The 20,982-nt window shown below is 44.7% G+C and overlaps 1 protein-coding gene across 3 annotated transcripts in view; it reads right to left on the bottom strand.

The window, feature by feature from the left end:
* flna (filamin A, alpha (actin binding protein 280)) overlaps positions 1 to 20,982 on the bottom strand; it is a 42,466-nt gene that overhangs the window by 6,820 nt on the left and 14,664 nt on the right. The window contains exons 4-37 of one of the 3 annotated variants that reach the window (XM_076276965.1): positions 20,439 to 20,536; positions 17,967 to 18,114; positions 17,664 to 17,782; positions 17,320 to 17,397; positions 16,938 to 17,100; positions 16,351 to 16,551; positions 15,044 to 15,181; positions 14,753 to 14,879; positions 14,318 to 14,454; positions 13,928 to 14,124; positions 13,226 to 13,339; positions 12,789 to 12,932; positions 12,318 to 12,441; positions 12,039 to 12,199; positions 11,745 to 11,835; positions 11,322 to 11,491; positions 10,568 to 10,685; positions 10,112 to 10,374; positions 9,442 to 9,760; positions 9,071 to 9,244; positions 8,261 to 8,423; positions 7,859 to 8,019; positions 7,476 to 7,643; positions 6,546 to 6,669; positions 6,043 to 6,199; positions 5,646 to 5,835; positions 4,939 to 4,962; positions 3,844 to 4,091; positions 3,222 to 3,308; positions 1,952 to 2,051; positions 1,564 to 1,704; positions 1,249 to 1,377; positions 776 to 949; positions 332 to 493 (exon numbers count right to left, since the gene is read on the bottom strand). In XM_076276965.1, the coding sequence (XP_076133080.1) occupies positions 332 to 493; positions 776 to 949; positions 1,249 to 1,377; positions 1,564 to 1,704; positions 1,952 to 2,051; positions 3,222 to 3,308; positions 3,844 to 4,091; positions 4,939 to 4,962; positions 5,646 to 5,835; positions 6,043 to 6,199; positions 6,546 to 6,669; positions 7,476 to 7,643; positions 7,859 to 8,019; positions 8,261 to 8,423; positions 9,071 to 9,244; positions 9,442 to 9,760; positions 10,112 to 10,374; positions 10,568 to 10,685; positions 11,322 to 11,491; positions 11,745 to 11,835; positions 12,039 to 12,199; positions 12,318 to 12,441; positions 12,789 to 12,932; positions 13,226 to 13,339; positions 13,928 to 14,124; positions 14,318 to 14,454; positions 14,753 to 14,879; positions 15,044 to 15,181; positions 16,351 to 16,551; positions 16,938 to 17,100; positions 17,320 to 17,397; positions 17,664 to 17,782; positions 17,967 to 18,114; positions 20,439 to 20,536 (5,112 nt within the window). The remainder of the gene's footprint in view (positions 1 to 331; positions 494 to 775; positions 950 to 1,248; positions 1,378 to 1,563; positions 1,705 to 1,951; positions 2,052 to 3,221; positions 3,309 to 3,843; positions 4,092 to 4,938; positions 4,963 to 5,645; positions 5,836 to 6,042; positions 6,200 to 6,545; positions 6,670 to 7,475; positions 7,644 to 7,858; positions 8,020 to 8,260; positions 8,424 to 9,070; positions 9,245 to 9,441; positions 9,761 to 10,111; positions 10,375 to 10,567; positions 10,686 to 11,321; positions 11,492 to 11,744; positions 11,836 to 12,038; positions 12,200 to 12,317; positions 12,442 to 12,788; positions 12,933 to 13,225; positions 13,340 to 13,927; positions 14,125 to 14,317; positions 14,455 to 14,752; positions 14,880 to 15,043; positions 15,182 to 16,350; positions 16,552 to 16,937; positions 17,101 to 17,319; positions 17,398 to 17,663; positions 17,783 to 17,966; positions 18,115 to 20,438; positions 20,537 to 20,982) is intronic. The other 2 variants (XM_076276966.1, XM_076276967.1) reach the window with 2 other exon arrangements.

The following is a 20,982-nucleotide window of genomic DNA, read 5'->3' as shown; positions in this document are numbered from 1 at the left end:
CTTAAATGGGATGAAATCCGTTCATTGTAGAGCTATGTGCACCTCTGCACAGTCTCTCCTTGTGTCTCTGTCCCTCAACAAACCTGCATGCACGTTTAAAGAAAACATTAAAAATCCTGCAAGGATTGTTGTTGGCATAGAAGACGACTGGCTAAATCGTGATTAAATACATAAGCATCATAACCACATTGCGCATATTTGTTCAAAACTGTGAACTCCCCCCGTCACCTACCACCACAAATTGAATTCATTTCTGTGGGAAATACTGGATACCATTTCCCTGTCATCCGCTGATCCTTATGTACCCCTCTGCCTGGCTCCCTCTACTCACCCACGTGTCCATTGCGGAGCATCTTGAGCAGGCACGGCTCCTCTCGGCCAGAGGGAGTGGTCAAAGAGGCGGTCAGCTGGCTCAAATCCAGCTCCCCGATGTCCAGGGGGATGTCTGCAGCGGAGCCCACCTTCAGGTGAGACATGCGCATGGAGTCATCACCTGTGGACAGACAGACGGTGGACAGATTGAGGCACACAGTGATGATATCAGAGATGGTTTAGGAAAAATAGTAAAATAATTTCCTTTGCTGTTCAATCCCCACATTTCTTTAAATGTATTAATTTAGTAAATGCTTTTACCTAAAGCAACTTACAGTAAAATAAGTGTACTGTACAGGGTTAAATACCCTTCACCCCTTCACCAACCTAAACTACCACTAACCTACTTAACCACAAACTCAACCCTCCCAAATGTCTGACAAAGTAAAAGGGTTTGACTGACCTGTGATCTTGGCTACGAAAGGACTGCCGGGGATGTGCTTTTCATTGTATTTGACCAGAATGTTGTAGTCTCCTGGCAGCACTGGTAAGTAGGACACGGTGCAGGTGCCATCTTGGTTGTCAGTGCAGCTGATGTCAGCCTTGGAGGGCCCCTCAATGGCCAGAGACAGACCACCTAACACAATGAACAACAGAAATTATTTCTGGTGCCATAAGTCACCATACACCATTAAAAAGGAAATGGAAGTACTTAATTTGTATTAAGAGTATTACTCATACTTTCTTTCTTTATTTCTTTTTTGAACGTGGAGTCTGTAGATAGGTACATGGTGTACATAGATTTACACCATGAAAATGAAATGCCAGGGTACATACACTTACTTGCAAATTGGATTCAATGCAAAAAAAATACAAAAACATTCTAAATCTGCACTGAGCAGAAAAGGAGATGATTGCTGTGCAAATCTCTATTACCTTCTCCAGCGTCCTTGGTGTCGACGGTGAAGACCGCAGGCTTGTTGACCATGCCATGGATAAGCCCAGGGCCATAAGCAGTTACGTGACCACTGCTGACATAGTCCACATAGAACTGAAGTGGACTTCCTGTGTCAACAGATGTTGAGGAGTTAGTGTTTGCACACACAGAGAGAAAGATGCAGTGCACACTCAAATGCTTAGTTTGAAAGATAGAAACATGTAGAGAGATAGTTCCAGTTTCTACAGAACTGTATTATGCTTTAATACACATTGTTTCTGGTTTCATTGTTCATGGTTGTTGCTTTTCCAGACCTGGGATGTGGATTCCGTCGTATTTGATGTCCATCTCGTGCAGGCCTGCCTCAGTGGGGGCATATTTCACGGTCACAGTGCCGTCCTTGTTATCTGTGATGTCAGGCTTGGCCACTTTCCCAGATGGCATTCGCACGTCGCCTGAAAGAATGGAGAGGTTGGTGGATTCACACACACACACACACACACACACACACACACACACACACACACACACACACACACACACACACACACACACACACACACACACACACACACACACACACACACACACACACACACACACACACACACACACACACACACACACACAGTCAAATCCCTGGTGCCATTGTAGACCGAGACCCTGTTTGGATGGGTGACGTGTTGGGAGAAGCTTACTGACCTGTAATTTCTCCCTTCTGGATGGTGAATGGGATGACCAGGTCGAAAGGTCGCAGCCCGGCCACATCCAGACCGTTCATGCCCATGGGCCTGTCGGTTGCCTGCAACAAGAGGGGGAAAAACACTGAGATAAATGCCAACTTCCACCACTGCTATTCACAACAGGAGATGGCCATGAGACGCAGCTGGTACAAAACCTATTCTGAGACTGTTGTGGTCTACAGGACTGCTAATATTTTTGTCTGGATGAAAATACCACTCAGTGTTTTTCTTAGTTCTCATGATAGTGTTCTAGAAAATTGTTTTGTCATGGTGACAGATAAACAGAGAGCTTTGTTAAGCAGAAGTAGAAAAGTAATGTAAAATTCTGGTTAAATGCTGAATTAAATTCAGTTCTATAATGAAACTGGAATGTAAAATACAGTGTACTCTGTAACTTTCACAAATGAGGCTAAACAATGCAAAACAAGACGAGACAAATGAGGGAGCTGGGAAGACAAGATGGCTGAAAAGGATGGAATTTAGTTTTCACACGGGACAAAAATGAAACAAGATGAAGGGGACGGTAAATTGAGATGATGATGATGACGATGATGATGGCGACCATAGTGATGATCATGATCATGATGATGATGATGATGACGTACAATGATAAAACCACCACTGTGAGGAAGAACGGCATTACAACACAAAGAACACAAGGAGGCAGACTGGCTATGGGTGGTAAGGGGAGTGGGGACGAAGCCAAGCACAAACAGGACGGGAGTGTTGAGAACAGACAAGCAGAAGTGGTCTGATGCCTTCCTTCTGGAAACCAGGAAACAAAAGACCAGCACCCAAACAAAAAGGGAAAAATAGACAAACACAGAGTCTCCAGTTTGGTCTGGAAGCCATTTTGTTAAATGTGGGTTTCAACCCTCCCCCCCCTTAGCAGGCCACCACTACATTCATATCGACATCAAAATGGCTTCCATTTCACCAATGAGACCTAATCTGGGTTAATTTGAACCAACCCCCAACCGCAAACGTCTGAGTTGGTTATTAAGGGGAAAGAACTGGACAGTCGAACTCCCACCTGCACCTGCAGAGATTAGAGTTGAACAGTGCAAGAGGGACCCTCGAGATGTAACACAAGAACACAAGACAGGCTGCTGGAGGGGGTAGACACACAGGACACTGAGGAGGTCAGGAGGCGGAGTGAGGGAGAAGAGGAAGGAGGAGATGAGAGGAGAGGAGAGGGAGAAAGAGAGGAGATGGGGGCAGGTCAGTACCCAGGGTTGGCCCATGTTGGGCGCGTAGGCGTACTGCGGGACCTGGGTCTGCTGCATAAGCTGCTCGGTGGGGGCACCGTCCAACGCCTGGGTCACAGTGAAAGAACAAGGTGACGGTGAAATCCCGCGCATACACACACACACACACACGCACAACTCTCACACACACACAACACTATACACACGCACAAAGAACAGCTCTGAATCACAGTGACACAGTGTCTGGGTCATCAGGAAGCAGCCGGGGAAGTCCTTTTTCTCAGACTTCTCAATAAGCAGGATGTGTGAGTAAGCACTGAATTAAAGTAGGAAACTAACAGAGGGCTTCCCACACTCACAAGAGCCTGTACCAAACACACAGCTAGTCCTGTCACAAAGATCACCCCAGGAAAGTATGTTTGTATAGTAGATGTAAACACATATGATGCACATATCTGACTAGCTTACGTCAACCGCGTAAAACAATCAAACTGAGTAAAAAAATCAAATGTGAGGGCATGTGCCCCACAATATTTGTGACCACTGTTTTGGGAGCTGCCTGTCCTGCACTATCTGCAAGCACTGTTTTGAGCACTGTTTGCAGGATTGTGCTTGAAGAAGTGATTGTGTAATTCATACATACCGTGACTTGGAAGGGGCTGTTGGGGATGTGCTCCCCACCGAAGCGCACGCAGATGACGTACTTCCCGGGCTGTGGGGCAGTGTAGAAAATGTCAAAGGTTCCATCTTCGTTCTCCACAACATCGACGTCCACCTCGGCTCCATCGGGGGTGCACACGGTGCAGGTGACCTTGCCTTTCCCAGCAGCCTTTGCGTCCACGGTGATGACGGTCTGCTCTCCGATTTGGATGGTGGGCCCAACACCAGCACCTGTGGACAGAACATGTGTGTGTTTTAAACTGTTTACTCAAAATTTTTAATCAAAACGCGTGTTTAGTATCCAGCATTTACACTCAGTTAAGTGTTGCCAAGTAAGTTCAGCCAAGGTGCATACAAAGAGTGGAGAGCCGAGGAGAGGCAAGTTCATGTCACAGCCAAGATTTATCCTTCCCTTCTACCCCCCCCAAACCAAAATGGAATGTGTGTGTGTGTGTGTGTGTGTGTGTGTGTGTGTGTTGTACCGCCGCCATTGTCTCTAACATTTCTAATTTTGAATGTGTCGCCTTCTCCTGGACAGCTCTCCAAGTTCTCCGACAGCTTCTCAGGACAGCTCTTGTTACGTCTACCACTGATACTTCTCACATGGCACTAGGATGTCAGTTAAAAGGTCTTCAGTCTTGATTACTGTCTGAACCAATTACCCACGATGCACATTCCACCATACCAGCCTAGCAGAGCAGAAAAGGGTTAGTCATTAGTCTCCCGTCAATAGATCCACATGCGTTTGATTAAAATACCTCCGGCAGGGGAGGCCCAAACACAAAGAGGGATAACATATACCCAATGCTTTGCTCTACTGCTAGAGAGAGAGAGGGAGAACTCTACATTGTTAAAAGTGAGTTGCTAGAGCTGAAGTTAATTTATATACATTACAACTGGGAAACTTTGTTGTAAAAAATATGTTGTTTGGTCATGGAAAAGAGAGAGAATTGGTAGTGTAAGAGAGGACAGGCTCTTCTACGGCATACAAGGGAGTGGGCCATTTTACATGCAAGGAAAAAAGTGAAATGAAAATGAAATAAAAACACCAAAACATAACATCTTTCAAAGCGCTTACCCAAACCGTGACCTCCAATTGAGACTGAGAGACGTGAGCAGCAGAGAGCGAAAAAGTGAAGAGTACAAATCAGTGTGATAAGGTAAACAAATCAGTGTGATAAGGTAAACAAATCAGTGTGATAAGGTAAACAAATCAGTGTGATAAGGTAAACAAATCAGTGTGATAAGGTAAACAAATGTGCTCCAAAAGAACAAAATGAAAGAATAACCAAAATCAGACGAGAACGTGATGGCAACGTGAGCAGCACCGCACAACAGTTGGTGTGTCCTTGTGGGGGTTGGATTGGGCGTCACACAGATAGCAGCAGACACAATATATCCGTAGTATTTACACACAAGCACACATAACACACACAAAGACAGTGTACTCAATCTGTGACGTGCAGAATGACGAGTACATGACTGTGCCCTCTCACTTTTAGAAGCGAGTGTCTTGCCATATATCTTGCAACAGAGGAGAGAGTACACAGTACTTAGATGATACTCTAATGTTGCAGACCTGTCTCTGCGGTCTCTCTTCTGAAGGGCACTGATACAGCCCTCTGATTGCACTCTGGCTTGTGGACACAAATTACTGACAAACACCCCTGTTCTACCTAGATTAATCTAGAATGGACCCTCCACATCTAATTATCAGTTGGTACTATTAGCAGTGTATGGATGGTGTATAACTGATCTGGCATCAGTGCAGAGTGCAAAACCTACCTGTGACGGTGCATTTGCTGGCGTCTCCGGTGGGAAGGGCTCGTATGCGGTATGGGGAATATGGGATCTCGTCTCCGCCATACTTAATGAGGATGGTATAGCGGCCGGTCATGTCAGGCACGTACGACACAAGGTAGGTTCCATCCTGGTTGTCCCGGATGTTGGCCTTCTTGGGTTTCCCTTCTGGGTCCTTAAGGTCATATTACAAGAATTTAATATTTAATAAAAAAATGTCAAAAACAATCAAAAGTTACAGCTGAAATGTTCATGGCCTGATTCCTGTTACGTTTCTGCTTGATGAATTGATTTGAGGTGACTCAATATCACTTCACACATTAAAGATAAATCTCTCTGATACGAGTGACTGCAATAGTTTCTTTTGCCTCGGGACACTCACAGTGATCTGAACAGCAAGCAGGCCCTCTCCTGCATCCTTGGCATCGATGGTGAATTCCACTGGCAAACTGGCAGGTACACCAGTGGTGTTGAGGCCAGGTCCACTGGCACGAACCTTACTGGCATCATGGGTGGGCAGAACCTTCACCTTATAGGGACTAGGATACGTAAAGAGAGATATGAAGAGGGAGAGAGAAAAGAGAGAGAGAAAGACAGTGTCCGAGAGAGAGTGAGAGAGAGAGAGAGAAAGGGGGAGAGAAAGAGAGAACCATAATGAGGAAAAATTGAAAGAGTAAAGTAAAAACAAAAAGTTTCAACTGACAGAAAACGTTTGTGGATGAACTGATACATGTGTGTGGATAAACTGGTAGTGTGTGTGGATGGGCTGATGATAATGTGTGTGGATAAACTGGTAGTGTGTGTGGATGGGCTGATGATAATGTGTGTGGATAAACTGGTAGTGTGTGTGGATGGGCTGATGATAATGTGTGAATGCACCCTCACCTGCGTGGGACCTCCTCGTCCCCATAGAGCACGTTGATGGAGTATGGGCCCTCTCTGGTTGGCACATAGTTCACAGAGTGGGTCTGATCGCCGTTATCAACCACCTCCACTGGCTCAACCACGCCTGGAGGCACACAAGCCAATCAGATATCGCTCTTCATATAATGTGGTGTGAGATCCACATTAAATAATACAACATCAAAAGAAGTCCGCACACCGTGGATGTATACTGCAGATGATGGCTTTAATGCACTCCGGAGCATTAGTGAAGCAAGCAAGTAAGTGAAAGCTAAGCTAAGCAAAGTGAGCTGTGAGCAGTGAGCTCACATACTCTGGCTGTTGTCCAGCCTTTATACCCCTTCAAGTCATCCCAGACAAGACACTCTATGTTTACAGATAACTGACCAAGTAATATATGGTACTTCACCTTTGCCCTCTCATCCTGTTATTCATACATTCTTTAGGTTTTGCCATTCTTTAGGTTTTGCTTACATTTCCTGGCACCAAACCTTATCTATGCCATTTTCTGCCAGGCCTGCTCTTTCACTTAAACCAGTCTTCCTTTGCCACACACTGAACTTACTACAGAATCCAGTTTCACAAACCAATGATATTACACAGAATAAAGATACTATATAAAAGATATATAAACTAAAGGATATAGTTCAATAAAAGTCACGACAATAATGCATGACAATCCAAATATCCAAACAAAAGATTCCTATGTGTATGGAACAGGTAACGATGGAGGACACATTTCTTTGCCAAACAACTGCCAATTGCAGCATCCATTATGACACAGTTTGTATGGATAACTAACATATCAGTATAACATATTTAAGTGTAATACACTAAATGTAACACCTTAATAATGTAATGATAATAATAATCATCATCATCATCATCATCATCATCGCATAACGTACTAACCTTTGGGGCCCTGGACTCGAACCTGGACAGGAGCCACACCAGCCTTGCTGGCATCAACAGTGAAGACTTGTGGGATGTTGGCACGCACATTGTTTCCAATTCCCTGACCTTGGCATTTGACCTTAGTGGCGTCAACGGTGTCATGGACAGGTACAGAGAAGGGACTTCCTGCAGGAGCAAACACAGACAGAGAAGGTGCATGGCATGTTAATAGTCAGCCATTGTCAATGGACAAGAGTCATCAACTGTGCACTAATTGTAAATCTGTTAAGCAGCAAAGACTGACAGTGGGTATCTCTACATTATATAGTCACTGACATAGACGTCTGACATGTGGCAACATCAGCTGAAGTTCTGATTTACCATGTGATGCGGATACCGACCTGTGATTGGCTGGCCTCCATATGTGATGTTCAGGTTGTAGGTGCCTGGCTCATAAGGAACGTATTCCACGGAGCAGCTGCCATCTTTGTTATCCACGCAGGACATCTTAGCCTCGGAGGGTCCCTCCACTGCCAGGCCCAAACCTCCTGTGCCAGCACCACTACGAAGACATCACACACATCAGTCAGTCTACTGCTCAATCTACTAAACTATATTATTGGGTCATTTTATGTAAGTATATTTACATATTAAAATAATTCAAATACTTTAAAGTAAATAATTTAAGGGGAAACCCTATGCCAAAGACAATAAACAATACCATACAACAATCAAGTACTGGATCTGAAGAGAGGAACACACATACATAACCATCACACATCAAGTTGGACTAGTCCACTTACCGGGTCTCCACGGTGAACTTGTTGGGCTTGTTGGTGATACCACTCTTCAACCCAGGTCCATGAACACGCACGCGGGCAGGGTCGCAACCCTCCGTGACGGGCACACGGAATGGACTCTTGGGCACCGGGGCATCGTCATAGGAAACCTCCACACTGTGTGGGCCTAAGGGACAGATGAACAAGACAAGGTCAACCCGTTTACTTTGACAGCAAAAAAGATGGAAACCATAAGCGGGGGTGGACTGCCAATCTGGACACAATGTGGTAGTGGCCCTTCAGGTTTTTTTATCTTCTACTGTATCTATTGTGTAGTGAAGTTTTTTCATATATTTATATACTTATATTACTTTTTCTGTTGTAAGTGCATGTTGTGTGTGATGTCTGTATGCTACTGAGACCTTGAATTTCCCCTTGGGGATCAATAAAGTATCTATCTATCTGTCTATCTGTCTATCTATCTATCTATCTATCTATCTATCTATCTATCTATCCACAACTAGGAAGGAATTGCTCTAACCCTAAGTCCATACACATCTTGATGATGTACTGTGCACCAACCTGACCAAGTTGTAGGTTTTGTATGTACATGCAATGTCTGATAATGTCTTAAAAAGATGAACAGACACTCAAGGCCATCTATTGATAGACCCCTATTTACCATTCACCTGTAGAGAAGGGGGTTGCGAGACTTGGCCCATGTTTTTTGAGGGGGTCTCCAGACAAATAGTTTAAGAACCACTGTTGTATAGCACTATTACAAACAACTATAATAAAGTTACAACCAAGGGACGTTACAGTGCGTAGTCTCACCTTCTTCATAAGGAGTGTACTCTACTTGGTAGGTGCCGTCACCCAGGTCCCGGATCAGAGCATCAGTCTGCTGGCCAGAGGGGTTGTTGATGCAGGTCTTGATGTGATTGCCACCAGACTTAGTCAGAGCGCGGGCATCCACAGTGAAGTCCGTGGTGGCCTCGCGGAACACACCTTTGGGGCAAGAAGCAGCAAAATGGTTACTACATCTGACGATTACAGAGATCCTTTGTCAGAATCTAGTAGCAGAAGAAGCCATTCTTTGATTGACATTACAGGAAAAACTTAAGCAGTGTCTGTTTAAAAAGTAACATGCGTTCTGAGTATCTCTAGGGACATTTCAGTGAAACCCAGGTTATGGTTTACAATACCTTTGCCTTCCACACCAGGGCCAAACACCTTGACACCACTGGAATCCACGGCTGGCTCCACATTGAGCTTGGCAGGGAAGTTTGGCACATCCTGGCCACCGTAGCGGATGGTGAGGGTGTAGGCTCCAGGGTACAGAGGAATGTAGGTGATGGTATAGGTGCCGTCACCATTGTCCTGGATGTGCACCTCAGCCTCAGTGCCGTTATCAGAGATGATCTCGATGGTCAGCTCAGCCGGGCCAGCGTTGGTGCAGTCCACCACGAACTGGCCGGTCTCGCCAACCTTGGCTCTCTCCAGGCCGGGACCGGAGCAACGGACCTGAGGGACAGATGATAGTCAGCCAAGAGTGTGTCGCTCAGTCTCACAAAATAAATATATTATATTCAAGCAGATATATAATGTTCAAGCAATATGGCACATGAAAGTGGGGTTGGTAAGGATATACTGTACCCACAGCTGTGGTTCAGCCATAGGTAACCAGCAGTAAAGAGACCAAGTGGGGACACCCTGGGATACCCCCCACTCTGGATTGCCTCATATCCATTCAGATGTATAAATAGTTCAACCAGACCTAACTGTTGCATAAGATATACTGTAGATATAGATACTGCTCATAGCGCATATACTGCTGCCTGTATATCCTGACAGGACGGGATAATCCCCTCTCACCTTTGATGCATCTGTGGGTGGCACGGCCTCCACTGCGAAGGGGCTGCCGGGGATGGGAGCTCCGTCGTAGGTGAGCTCCACCTCATAGGGACCCTTGTCTCTGGGGATGAAGCGCACCTGGCTGGTCTCGGGACTCAGGCCCGGCTCCACCTTGCATGGAACGGCCTTGCCGGAGGGACCGGTCACTTTGGCCGCCACCTTACCCTGGCCGCCAGCACCCTTCGACTTGACAGTGATGTCTTGGTCTTTCCCGACGGGCATCTCTGCAAGAGAGAGAGAGAGAGAGAGAGAAAAAAATAGAGACAAACAAAAATTTTTAAAAAGCCAAACACAAAAGTCAAACACAACACACTTTTAAACCTTTAGGATAATAGTTAACAGGAGCATACAAAATGACAGTTCATTCAGAAAAAAGATGATGAATAAGATGATCAGAGATGAATAAAATAAACGTACTGTCTCCCAGGCCAGACACCTTGATCTTGCTGAGGTCCAGAGAGGGAGCGACAGCAACAGAGAAGGGACTCTTGGGAATAGAGTCTCCTCCATAGGTGACATTCACTCCCATTTGGCCCTAGAAAAGAACAGCCATTAATTCACTGCAGCACTGACTCAAGAGTGTCAATCAAACAACACATCCCATATGTCCAAAATCAACATCTCTGATGCAGAAGCATTCAGTTTTGAAGCAGATACATTTCTTTCTGCAAGCATATTTTAATTTCTGTATGTTGTGCCTACCTCTACATCAGTGGTACCCAAATTTTTCTGGCTCACGGCACCCCTAAACATATCTCTACATCCACGGCACCCCTATGTTTTTACTTTTTATCCTCAACCTTGTGATATGTTGGATAGGCCATAACTGCTTTTATTATAAGCATTGCTATGAGAAGGTGAGGTTTATATAATTTTTGCTTTATTCAAATTAACCACTTTCTTTAATTCAACTCATTTAATAGTGAAAAAATAGTGAACAGAATATGGACAGAAATATCAGGAATAGGCCTTCAACTAAAGTGCATAAAATGTCTGTCCCTTTTATCACAACTGTATTTTTGATATTATGGCTAATTTGATATTATGGCTAATTTGTTTAAAAAAAATGTCACTAAATGATCAAGCCTTGGACCATTCCATGGCACCCCTGAGCATGCGTCACGGCAACCCTGCTCTACATGGTATTAGGTAACTGATTGAAAGTCCGCACCTGTTGTATGGGGGTGTATTTGACAGTGTGGGTGTTGTCATGGTTGTTGATGATCTCAAAGTCACACACAGCCTCTCCCTTGCTGGGACCGGTGAACTGAGCGTTCAGCTTGGCTTTGCCTGCTGCCTTGGTGTTCACAGTGAAGTGTGTGGGCTTATTCAGTTCAACACCTGTGGAAATGAAGAACAACCATGAGTGGCTTTAAGGTGATGAGCGCAATCTTCTACAACAGAAAAGTAACACCAAACCTGTTAAAAGATAAGCAAAGAGCCGCAGCATTATCTAAATAAGATGTTTGTAAATCCCCTTACTCATCTTTCAGGGAACATGCCACTACAAAAAAATCCTGACTTATCTTAAAACTGTACAACAAAATGAGAAGGATTTTAGACATGATAGGAGGTTGCATCGCAAACTCCTTACCACTACGGCTGAGTCCTGGTCCTTCTGCCTTGACCTTGCTGGCGTCATGGGCAGGATCCACCTTAATTCTGATGGGGGTCATTGGAATGGCCTAAACACAAACAAACAAACAAACAATTAAACAATAAGAACTGCACTGCACTAAAATGCATGTAACATACATACAAATACACACTCCTATACACAGTACATACACACATCACAAGTAAAAGCATTTTTACACTAAGCATTCTTCTAAAACATACACACACACACAGACAGAGTTATAGCCATGTTCCCTATCCCCAGGCTCACCTGATCAGCAAACAGCACCATGATGGTGTAGCTGCCGGCGCCAGGGGGTGTGTATTTAACAGTGAACGTGTCGTTGTCATTACGGATGATGTCAAACTCAATATCGGCCTCCGCCGGCCCGACCACGCCTGGGGCACACTTGATACCGATGCTGATGTCACCTGTAGACAGAGCCCATTGTTTATGATTAACAGAGTAGCTACTGATGCCTGCGGAGCAGAATGTACATGGTGAGAGTGCAACAGATGTGCTCAGAGGTGTTTATCAGTAAGCGCCCACCTTGGCCAGCTTCAGCACAGTCCACGGTGAAGTAGGTCGGCTCGAACGCTTTCAGACCAGTCTTTGCAATGCCAGGGCCGGACACCTTGACTTTGTTGGGGTGGCATCCAGCTCCAATGTTCATCTGCAGCACATCAAAAATGTACATTTACATTTATTTACATTTATTAATCCTAAAGCTCAGGGACAACACGTAATAGTAAGTTAGGAGAGAATAAATGTATTGTATTTACATAACACAAACATATTATACAACACTCCTGGGCTATGTCATATTATGCCTCGCTATTATTTTCATCTTTGCTATTGTTGCTGTCATCAGCATTATCAACATCATTATAAATCTGTCATCAGTGAGTGGTACTAAGCCACAACTGCAAACAGACAGCCAGGTGCTCTGTGTGTGTGTGTGTGTGTGTGTGTGCGCGCGCGCGTGCGTGCGTGCGTGCGTGCGTTTGTGTGTGTACTAACCCTGAATGGGCTCTCGGGAATGTTGACACCTCCCCAGGACACCATGACGGTGTGTTTGATTGGCTTGCGGGGTGTGTAGGTGCAGGTGTAGGTGCCGTTGCCATTGTCCTTGACTTGCACGTCCACTGGATTTCCATCCCGATCCTGAACAAGGAGGATCCCATTAATGCACAGTGCCAGCATATAAATGTCACAGCAGAAATGTTCTAGTTTTACCATCCTATTCCACATAACATAATGTCAGATAAAGGAATAATTGTGATTCCGTGAAACAATGTTGGTGTCTACTAAATGTTATTGCAATATGGATTGAAAGACTAAGAAATCATTTTTATGACTGAATAAGGTGCCTCAAAGAATGGCTATGAACTTTGCTGGCAAACACACACAGACACACACACACACACACACACACACACACACACACACACACACACCTGGGCCTGGATCTTCAGTGGAGCTTTGCCAGCTTGCTTGGCATCCACGGTGAACTCTGCCGGCTTGCCCACAGCCAACCCACTGGCTTGAAGACCAGGGCCGTAGGCTTTCACCTAGAGAAAAGTTGTGAAAGAGGAGAGACACATCAAATCATCTTGTCTCCTAAACCATTAATCATAAATGTGTCTGAGCAAATCATGGACAGAATTTATGATGTTGCAACGCTGTAAACAGGTACAAACTTGGTAGCAGTACACAAAAAATGTTCCCCTGAGGATCAATAAAGTATCTATCTATCTATCTATCTATCTATCTATCTAATCATATCAGTTAAGTAACATATCTCATCTCTTCTCATATTTGCACAATTGTAGTGATTTACAAGTTTAAAACAGCAAAACTTCAAAATAAGGGCCTTACTTTTCTGTTTTATGCTGATCTTCAACAAGTAGTTTAATAGCTTAGGCATTCTATTTGACAGCAGAGCTATGTATATGTGTGTATACTATAATAGAGGCCTACACATGACTGAGGTAAGAGCACATACAATAATTTCAAATAAGTAGCTGGTATGAATTCAGAACTACTTCAGAATGGTAACTAAGCAGCCATTTTGTTGCAATAACATCAATACGGCCACTGACATTCTTTAGTGTGCTTGTGTCTGCATGTCCGTATGAGAAAGCTGCTCTGGCTTGTACCTTGTCTGGGAAGAAGTCCTTTCCAGGAGCCGGTATGATCTCAGCCATGAACGGGCTGTGCTGAATGTCCTCGCTCTGGCAGAGAACGTGCACGGCGTACTCGCCAGGTTCTGTGGGCCAGTAGCGCACATCGCATGAGCCGTCACCTTTATCGTCGCACTCGATCTTGGCAGGAGATGGTCCCTCCACAGAGAAGCCTGTGAGGCAGATGGAGGTCATAGCTTAGTTACAAGTTTCAAAAAGTTGGGATACTCACCCAAAGAACGAATCCAATATGATGATACAGTAGCAACTGATACTAGTGACCACTGGAAGGCACTGTGAATGTTTTGAAAAGCAAAATACTGTATTCAATTTGCAACCAAAAAGGATGGAAATGGATTCGCTCACCAAGTGTGCCAACATCGTCTCCAACGGCCTCCACTACAAAGTCCGCAGATTTGCCCACAACGCCGGCCTCCAGTCCAGGACCCCAGGCGCGTACCATCTGTGGTCCAGCCTCCATGCCCACTTTCACCTCGAACGGGCTGTGGACAGAAGCAAATGAGAACCCCAAACAATCCCCCAATATAGTACACACACATACACATCACAATCCTCCAAGCCAGTGACAGTATTGGATACATGCCTCTGCATGCTAAAAGCACTGGTGGTTTGTGAAATGTTTAGCCTGCAATATTTAGATCTCGAGCGATTTCAACAATTATGGTCTTTAGATTAGACTGAATTAAGTGATTTCAACATTGTTAGTCCTCTGGGCTGAATATCATTCAAATCGCTTTTTTCCCATGCTGGCAGCCTTAAGCCCTGGAGACACGCCCTGACCTGCGTGGAATGTGTTGGCCTCCCCAGGTGATGGTGATGCTGTAGGTGCCAGGGGTGGTGGGGTAATAATCAAAGCTGTACACTCCATCTCCCAAGTCCTTCTTCTTGCAGGGCTCCTCCAGACCCTCTGGAAGGGGCAAACACGGACACAGACAAAGCCAATGAGCCACCACAGTCTCATATGACTCAGTTGCAAGTACAGGCGATGGTGAATAAATACACATGGCATTGTGGCGTGTTGACTTTAGTGGCTTTGGGTGTGTTTAAGGGCTTAGAGCTGCAGCCACTCACTGGGTCCTTTGATGGTGACTTTGAGGTCTCCAGTGCCAGCTCCCTTGGTGTAGACCTTAAACTCAGCAGTCTCCTTAATCCTCAGGCCCTTCGGCTGCAGGCCGCGGCCCTTAGCCCTCACTAGAGTTGGGTTGCAAGCTGAGAAAGAGAGAGAGAGAGAGAGAGAGAGAGAAGGAGAGAGAGTAGAAGCAAAAAAAACAGGAGAGAGTGAAAGAGGTAGAGAAAGGAAGTGAGAGATGGATATAATTAGTGACAGAAAGTAACAGATGAAAAAGGAAAGAAAGTGGATGGAATAACACTTGCGGCAACTCAGTTAATTCTTCATTTTAATAGACATACTGCTCGCAAATGCTTCTTCTTAGGTTTGGGCTTTAACTAAACACACACACCCATGCTCCGCCATTACAATTTAACCTTTTTCATCATCGGGAAAGGAAAACATGCTGCCGTAGGTGAGACCTGAGTCTCTGAAGGCAAGCATGCCAATTACCCAATTACCCACAACCCCAAAGAACAACCCCACAGCCATTACCAGAGGAGATTTGAGTTGCCTCCAACTGCTTATGGGAAGAGTGACAGAGAGTGTGTCAGCAGGGGAAATGGAGGAGCCTATGCGAACGTCTGATAAAAGGGAGAAGCCCTATAAATAAAGAGCCATGAGTCACTGGGGCATGGAAAACATCCCAACCTCCCGGGTGCCTCGAGGAGACAGGACAGATAGTACGTCTTCACGGGTAGAATAGCAGGGGGGAAACCTGGAGCCAAATACTTGGCATAGATAGTGTGCATGCTATTGGTGAAGCTACTACCCAAATGCCTTTTAGCGATAATTACAAAGCACACGTCTATAACACAGTGGTTTTATTTATATGTGGTGATTTGGAATGGAAATACTTTCCCATAGACATGGATGGCACTAAGCAGTAGTTTGAGGAGGTCAAACTTTGGGGGGGGAAATTGGAAACCACACAAAACCAAAGCGAAAAGGAAAACTAGGGGCAACGAGTGGAGTACCGAACACAGATCCAAGGAAGCAGGAAAGAAGAGCATCAGCAGCAGAGTGTCTGCTCCAGAGAGACAGGAAGAGATATCAGCGGACACAGATGACACCTGTCTATCAGGAGGAGAAAGAGAACCGAGAAGATAAAACAGAGCATGAACAGGGCAAGAGAAACAATACATAACAGTACCCAAGAACACAGGGCAGAGAAAGATAGTCAAGGAAACCTCAGAGTTTGAAAGGTCTACAAAAACACAATAACAGAAGGAGAGTAAGGGTGGGGGGCTGTTCTGATGTTCTCTCTTACCCTCTCCCACGTTGACTGTGTATGGGCTCTTGGAGATCTGGCCACCGGCAAAGGTGACATAGATTGTGTGCTGCCCCTCCTGAGTGGGTTTGTAGTTGCATCGGTAGCTGCTGTTGCCCTTGTCCTCGATCTGGCACTCCACAGTGTCCTTCTTCCCACTTGGGTCCATGATGATCACTTCCACCTCACCAACACCGGCACCTTAGGGAACCCCAGCAAGACAAAAAGAGTGTAATGGTGCATTTCACACATAATGGCTCTGGTAACTGAAGCTTTCCATGTTTTTTTTTATTATCTAGAATCTGGTTGTGTATTAAGCTATAGATAGAAACAATGTATCTAACAAATGGATATAACTAGAGCTATCCATATTCTTGTCTAGATCTTCGCTGTGTCCTGGTAATAGACCAGATAGAACATGCAATATTTTTTCTAAAATGTAGTTGACACTAATATGATATAGGGTGGAGATATTAAACCATCAGTATGTGTGTTCTCTTGGGGAATCAAATGCATTGCCTTGGTCTTCCCTGCTCTACCACTGAGCTTAGAGGAACACATGCATGCCAATGGGTGCCGCCTGGTACCTGCTGTGTAGACGTCAAAGTAGGTGGTCTTGTTGGCAATGTTCCCAGAGGGCTCCAGGCCTGGGCCCTGGGCTGTGACCTTGCTGGAATCTCCCTGAGCCATGCCCACGTCCACCTCAAAGGGGCTCTTGGATATGTGCTGGCCGGCAAACAGCACCGTCACCTGGGAAACCACACAAACATGTGAGGTCAATGGAGGTCAAAGCCATAAAGTGAGCATGACCACCGAGGTCAAGACACAAACCTCTGAAACGCCCAAGAATGTGGCCAAGTTAGGACAAAGATCATTCTCAAATCTGGCTAGAAAATGCATATTCTGTGGGCGTTTCCCATACACAAAACTATTGTGGGAGTTGATAATTGAGAGAGAGAGAGAGATTACCTTGTGCATTCCAGTCACTTTTGGGATATAGAATACTGAGTAGGTACGGTTCTTGTCATTGTTGGCAGTGACTTTGGCCTGAAAGAAAAGGGGAAAATGTTAGTGACCACTCCTACACTTCCTGAAAGAGATTTTAACTTCCACCTCCAAAGTCATACAAATGCCACATACTGATTTGCAATTTTAAACACTGAATTGTTTAGGATGAATGGGACACAATAGGCATTTCACATAATATGTGCTCCTTGCTCAACTGCGATGAGAACACGCCGTCCTGTGAGCTTCTCAGTGTAAGGCCTCACCCCGAGTAACTCATCGACAGCGAATGTAAATGCCTCTCTCACCTCCTCGCGATGGCCAGCCGGGTCCTCTACGTAGACCAGCACCTCTCCCATTCCAGCGCTGATGGTTTCCACGGTGAACACGCCTTTCTTCATCACCACATTACCGGTGGGCTCGATACCTAACAGGTTCACAGTTATGGCATGGTGTTATAGTAACGGGACACTTTAGTGTTGCACACATAGTATTTAGTATATTACTTCATTGTAATTACTTAATCTTAGAGAAATATCACTTTTTTGATGATTACTTTGGCAAACTAATTTGTTTGCGTGAATCATCTGACTGCTGTGCGGTTTGGTTACCTGGTCCGTAAGCACGGGCCTTCTTTGGGTTGAGTTTTGGGCGAAGAGGGGCGCCAGGCTTCAGCTTGGACTTGGGGAACTGGGACAGGTAGGTCATGACGGAATGCTCATCCACTTTGGGGTTGACAATTTCCTCTGGGGTCATCAGCTGGAGGGGGAAATCATTGGCAATGTGAGGTACAGCTAAGACACCAACACCTTTTATTCCTTTCACTTGACTACTGCCATTGCATGCAGTTTTGGACACTGAAAGGCAAAATATTTTGTTGAACTGAAGGTAAAGCTTATTAGCCTGGTCCTACCAGACTCTCATACATTTCATAATGTACAGAGAGTCTGGCCACTTTCCATTGCCAAGCGTTAACGTCCTTGAAGGCGAGTACTCTGTTGAAGTTTAACTTAACTATTGGATCTGCCCAGAGCCACTCTGGATCTTCCATAACCAATCGCTAACGTTTGGTCGTGACGAGTCATGCTCATACTACTGTTTTACTGCTACTTCACTACCGTTTTACTGCTACACTGTTTTTCATGCTATATTAGCACACATGATCAATGGCTGCGGTCAGGCTTCTGCTACAATACTGAATGGCTTTAACCCTATTACCTCAACCTGTTCTTGCACTGACATAGTTTTTTATATCACCTTGTCTACATTATACTTTACTCTCCTATTTGTCCATATTATTTATGCTGGTCTCTAGACCTTATTCTTGCCCTGTTGCACTGTTGGACTAATGTTGGACTACTTTTTGCACCTTCACCATGACACTCACTCTCTTGAGCACCTTACCATGCACACATAACTAAAGGACTATGGTTGGACTACTTTTTGCACCTTCACCATGACACTCACTCCCTTGAGCACCTTACCAGTCCCGGCCCTGTCACTACAAGCGTCTTATGCTCGATCACCCTCAAGCACATTGGACTTTTAAATTTTAATTTATATACTATATTTAGTATTTAGTTTTGTTAGTTTTCTTATCTTCTACTGTCTTTATTGTACAGTGGAGTTTAGTTATATGTTTATACTTATACTCATATTTACCATTTCTGCTGTAAGTGCATGTTGTGTGTGATGTCTGTATGCTACTGAGACCCTTGAATTTCCCCTTGGGGATCAATAAAGTATCTATCTATCTATCTATCTATCTATCTATCAAACTAGCGCACAACCTCAACATCATCGTTCTCAGCCACCCACTCTGTTTGCTGATTGGACAGGTCAAATTTGGCCTGAGAAAACCCGCTAATATACCGAAAACCCATCTCCATAATCTTAACTGGAAGGTTTATTTTCATACTGAGAGGTTTGGGTATTGAGCAGAGTAGGTAGGTATCAATGTTTTTAAGGCATCATATTTCTCCAAGCTAACCAACTGGACTGCTTGTTCCTCTGCCAAGTAATTTCAAGGAATTGTTGGAAAGCCATTTCATGAATTGTTCGGTCCACACACATACAGCACAGACCATAAACTTCATGCAACACTTTGGAAATGTGCTTGTGGCGCAGCTGCCAATCATACCACATGGCAGCAAGGGCTGAGTGACAAGCCACACGCAACTTCCAAAAAAACGAAACTTTCACAGCAGAACAGCCGTGGGGGCGGAAAGGCGACAGACCACAGGCGCACAACTGACAAGATCGGTGGTGGCGTGTGGTTTTACCAACTGTCACGAAAGCCTGGCACTGAGAACTGGTGACCTAAAAAGATCTCTGTCTGTGAGGTAAATCCGGAAACAAAGTGGTGCAATCTCAACAAAATCTCAGAAATTAGGCACAATAAGCTGAATCTAATGTGCAGAAATCCATCCTAAGAATGTTCCCCAAATCATACCCACATCATACTTTTAGGGTATTAGACAGGTATGCAAAGTGATAGGGCTGTGATAACAGTTTTTTACAACAGCAGCAAACCAGGAAGTGCAAGCGACTTTGTTTTCTTTTACAGTCATGATGAAACTCATATAACCACAGAGAAACTTACAGAGAATGATTGGTAAAGGTTTCAGGACATGATTAAATGTTATGCAACATTTGCTTAGCTGGAATAGATCACCAAATTACTACTAAACCATGTATCAATCTCAGAGATTATACTAAGGCACGATCTATCCTATCTGATAACTATTCTTCTGGCTGTGGAGATTTGATGCACTCACTCAGAGATATTGACATACACTGATGACAAAACAGTCCACCTTTTATCAGTCACTAGAGGGACTCACTCTGCTCAACCAGTCATGATTACAATAATGACTAATGATAAGCTTAATCCATGATTAATGATAAGCTGCTAAACAATATGATATATTCAGAGAGTAAGGGCTCAGCATGGAACAGGGCTCAACAGAATCGATAGTTGGCTAAGTTAGCAGGATCACAGAATCAATGGCAAGCTAGATTAGCCTCACTCAGGTGACTGTGGAAAAGAAGCGATCGTTAGCCAGCCTGATAAGAGAGCTCACCTGAGGCACACCGAGCCAGTCATCAGCCTGCTGCATGGCCTCCCTGGCGTTGTCCACTGGCTTGGTCTGGTCCCAGGAGTCCCAGTCTGGACACAGGCCTGGACAGTTCAAAGAGAGAAGGAGAGAGCCAGAGAGCCAGAGAGCAAGAAGGAGAAAGAGAGGGAGAGAGAGATTGTTATAGTATATATCTATAGTATACTTATTTATTGCTAACAGGGATTTGCTGGAAACATCATTGTTGATGAAATATGCATCCTATCTGCTCAACTCTGCTCAAATACGAAATGTTTGCTGAACAAGAAAATGTATTCAATTGTTGAGCTCCTTGGAGTATTTCTTTACCACCTGAGGACAACCTCTACCAGTTACGCTACAAAAGATCAAATCCTGGCAGGTCCTTTCACTGGATGCACACTTACATAACTCCACCACAAAGACCTGATTCATTAATTTCCAGACTTTTTTTTAGTAACCATCAATCTTTCATCTCCCATCTGCATTCCCTCCTGCTTACATAACCACCCAATCATCTCTCCCTCTCTCT

This window comes from Alosa pseudoharengus, unplaced genomic scaffold, assembly GCF_046254945.1.
Source record: "Alosa pseudoharengus isolate Yale_2024_CS ecotype anadromous, Long Island Sound unplaced genomic scaffold, YU_APseudo_1.1 YU_APseudo_1.1_scf_9, whole genome shotgun sequence".
In the NCBI taxonomy this organism is placed as follows: domain Eukaryota; kingdom Metazoa; phylum Chordata; class Actinopteri; order Clupeiformes; family Clupeidae; genus Alosa; species Alosa pseudoharengus.
Note: the sequence above shows the minus strand (reverse complement) of the source record. Positions and strands in the feature narration are given on the sequence as shown.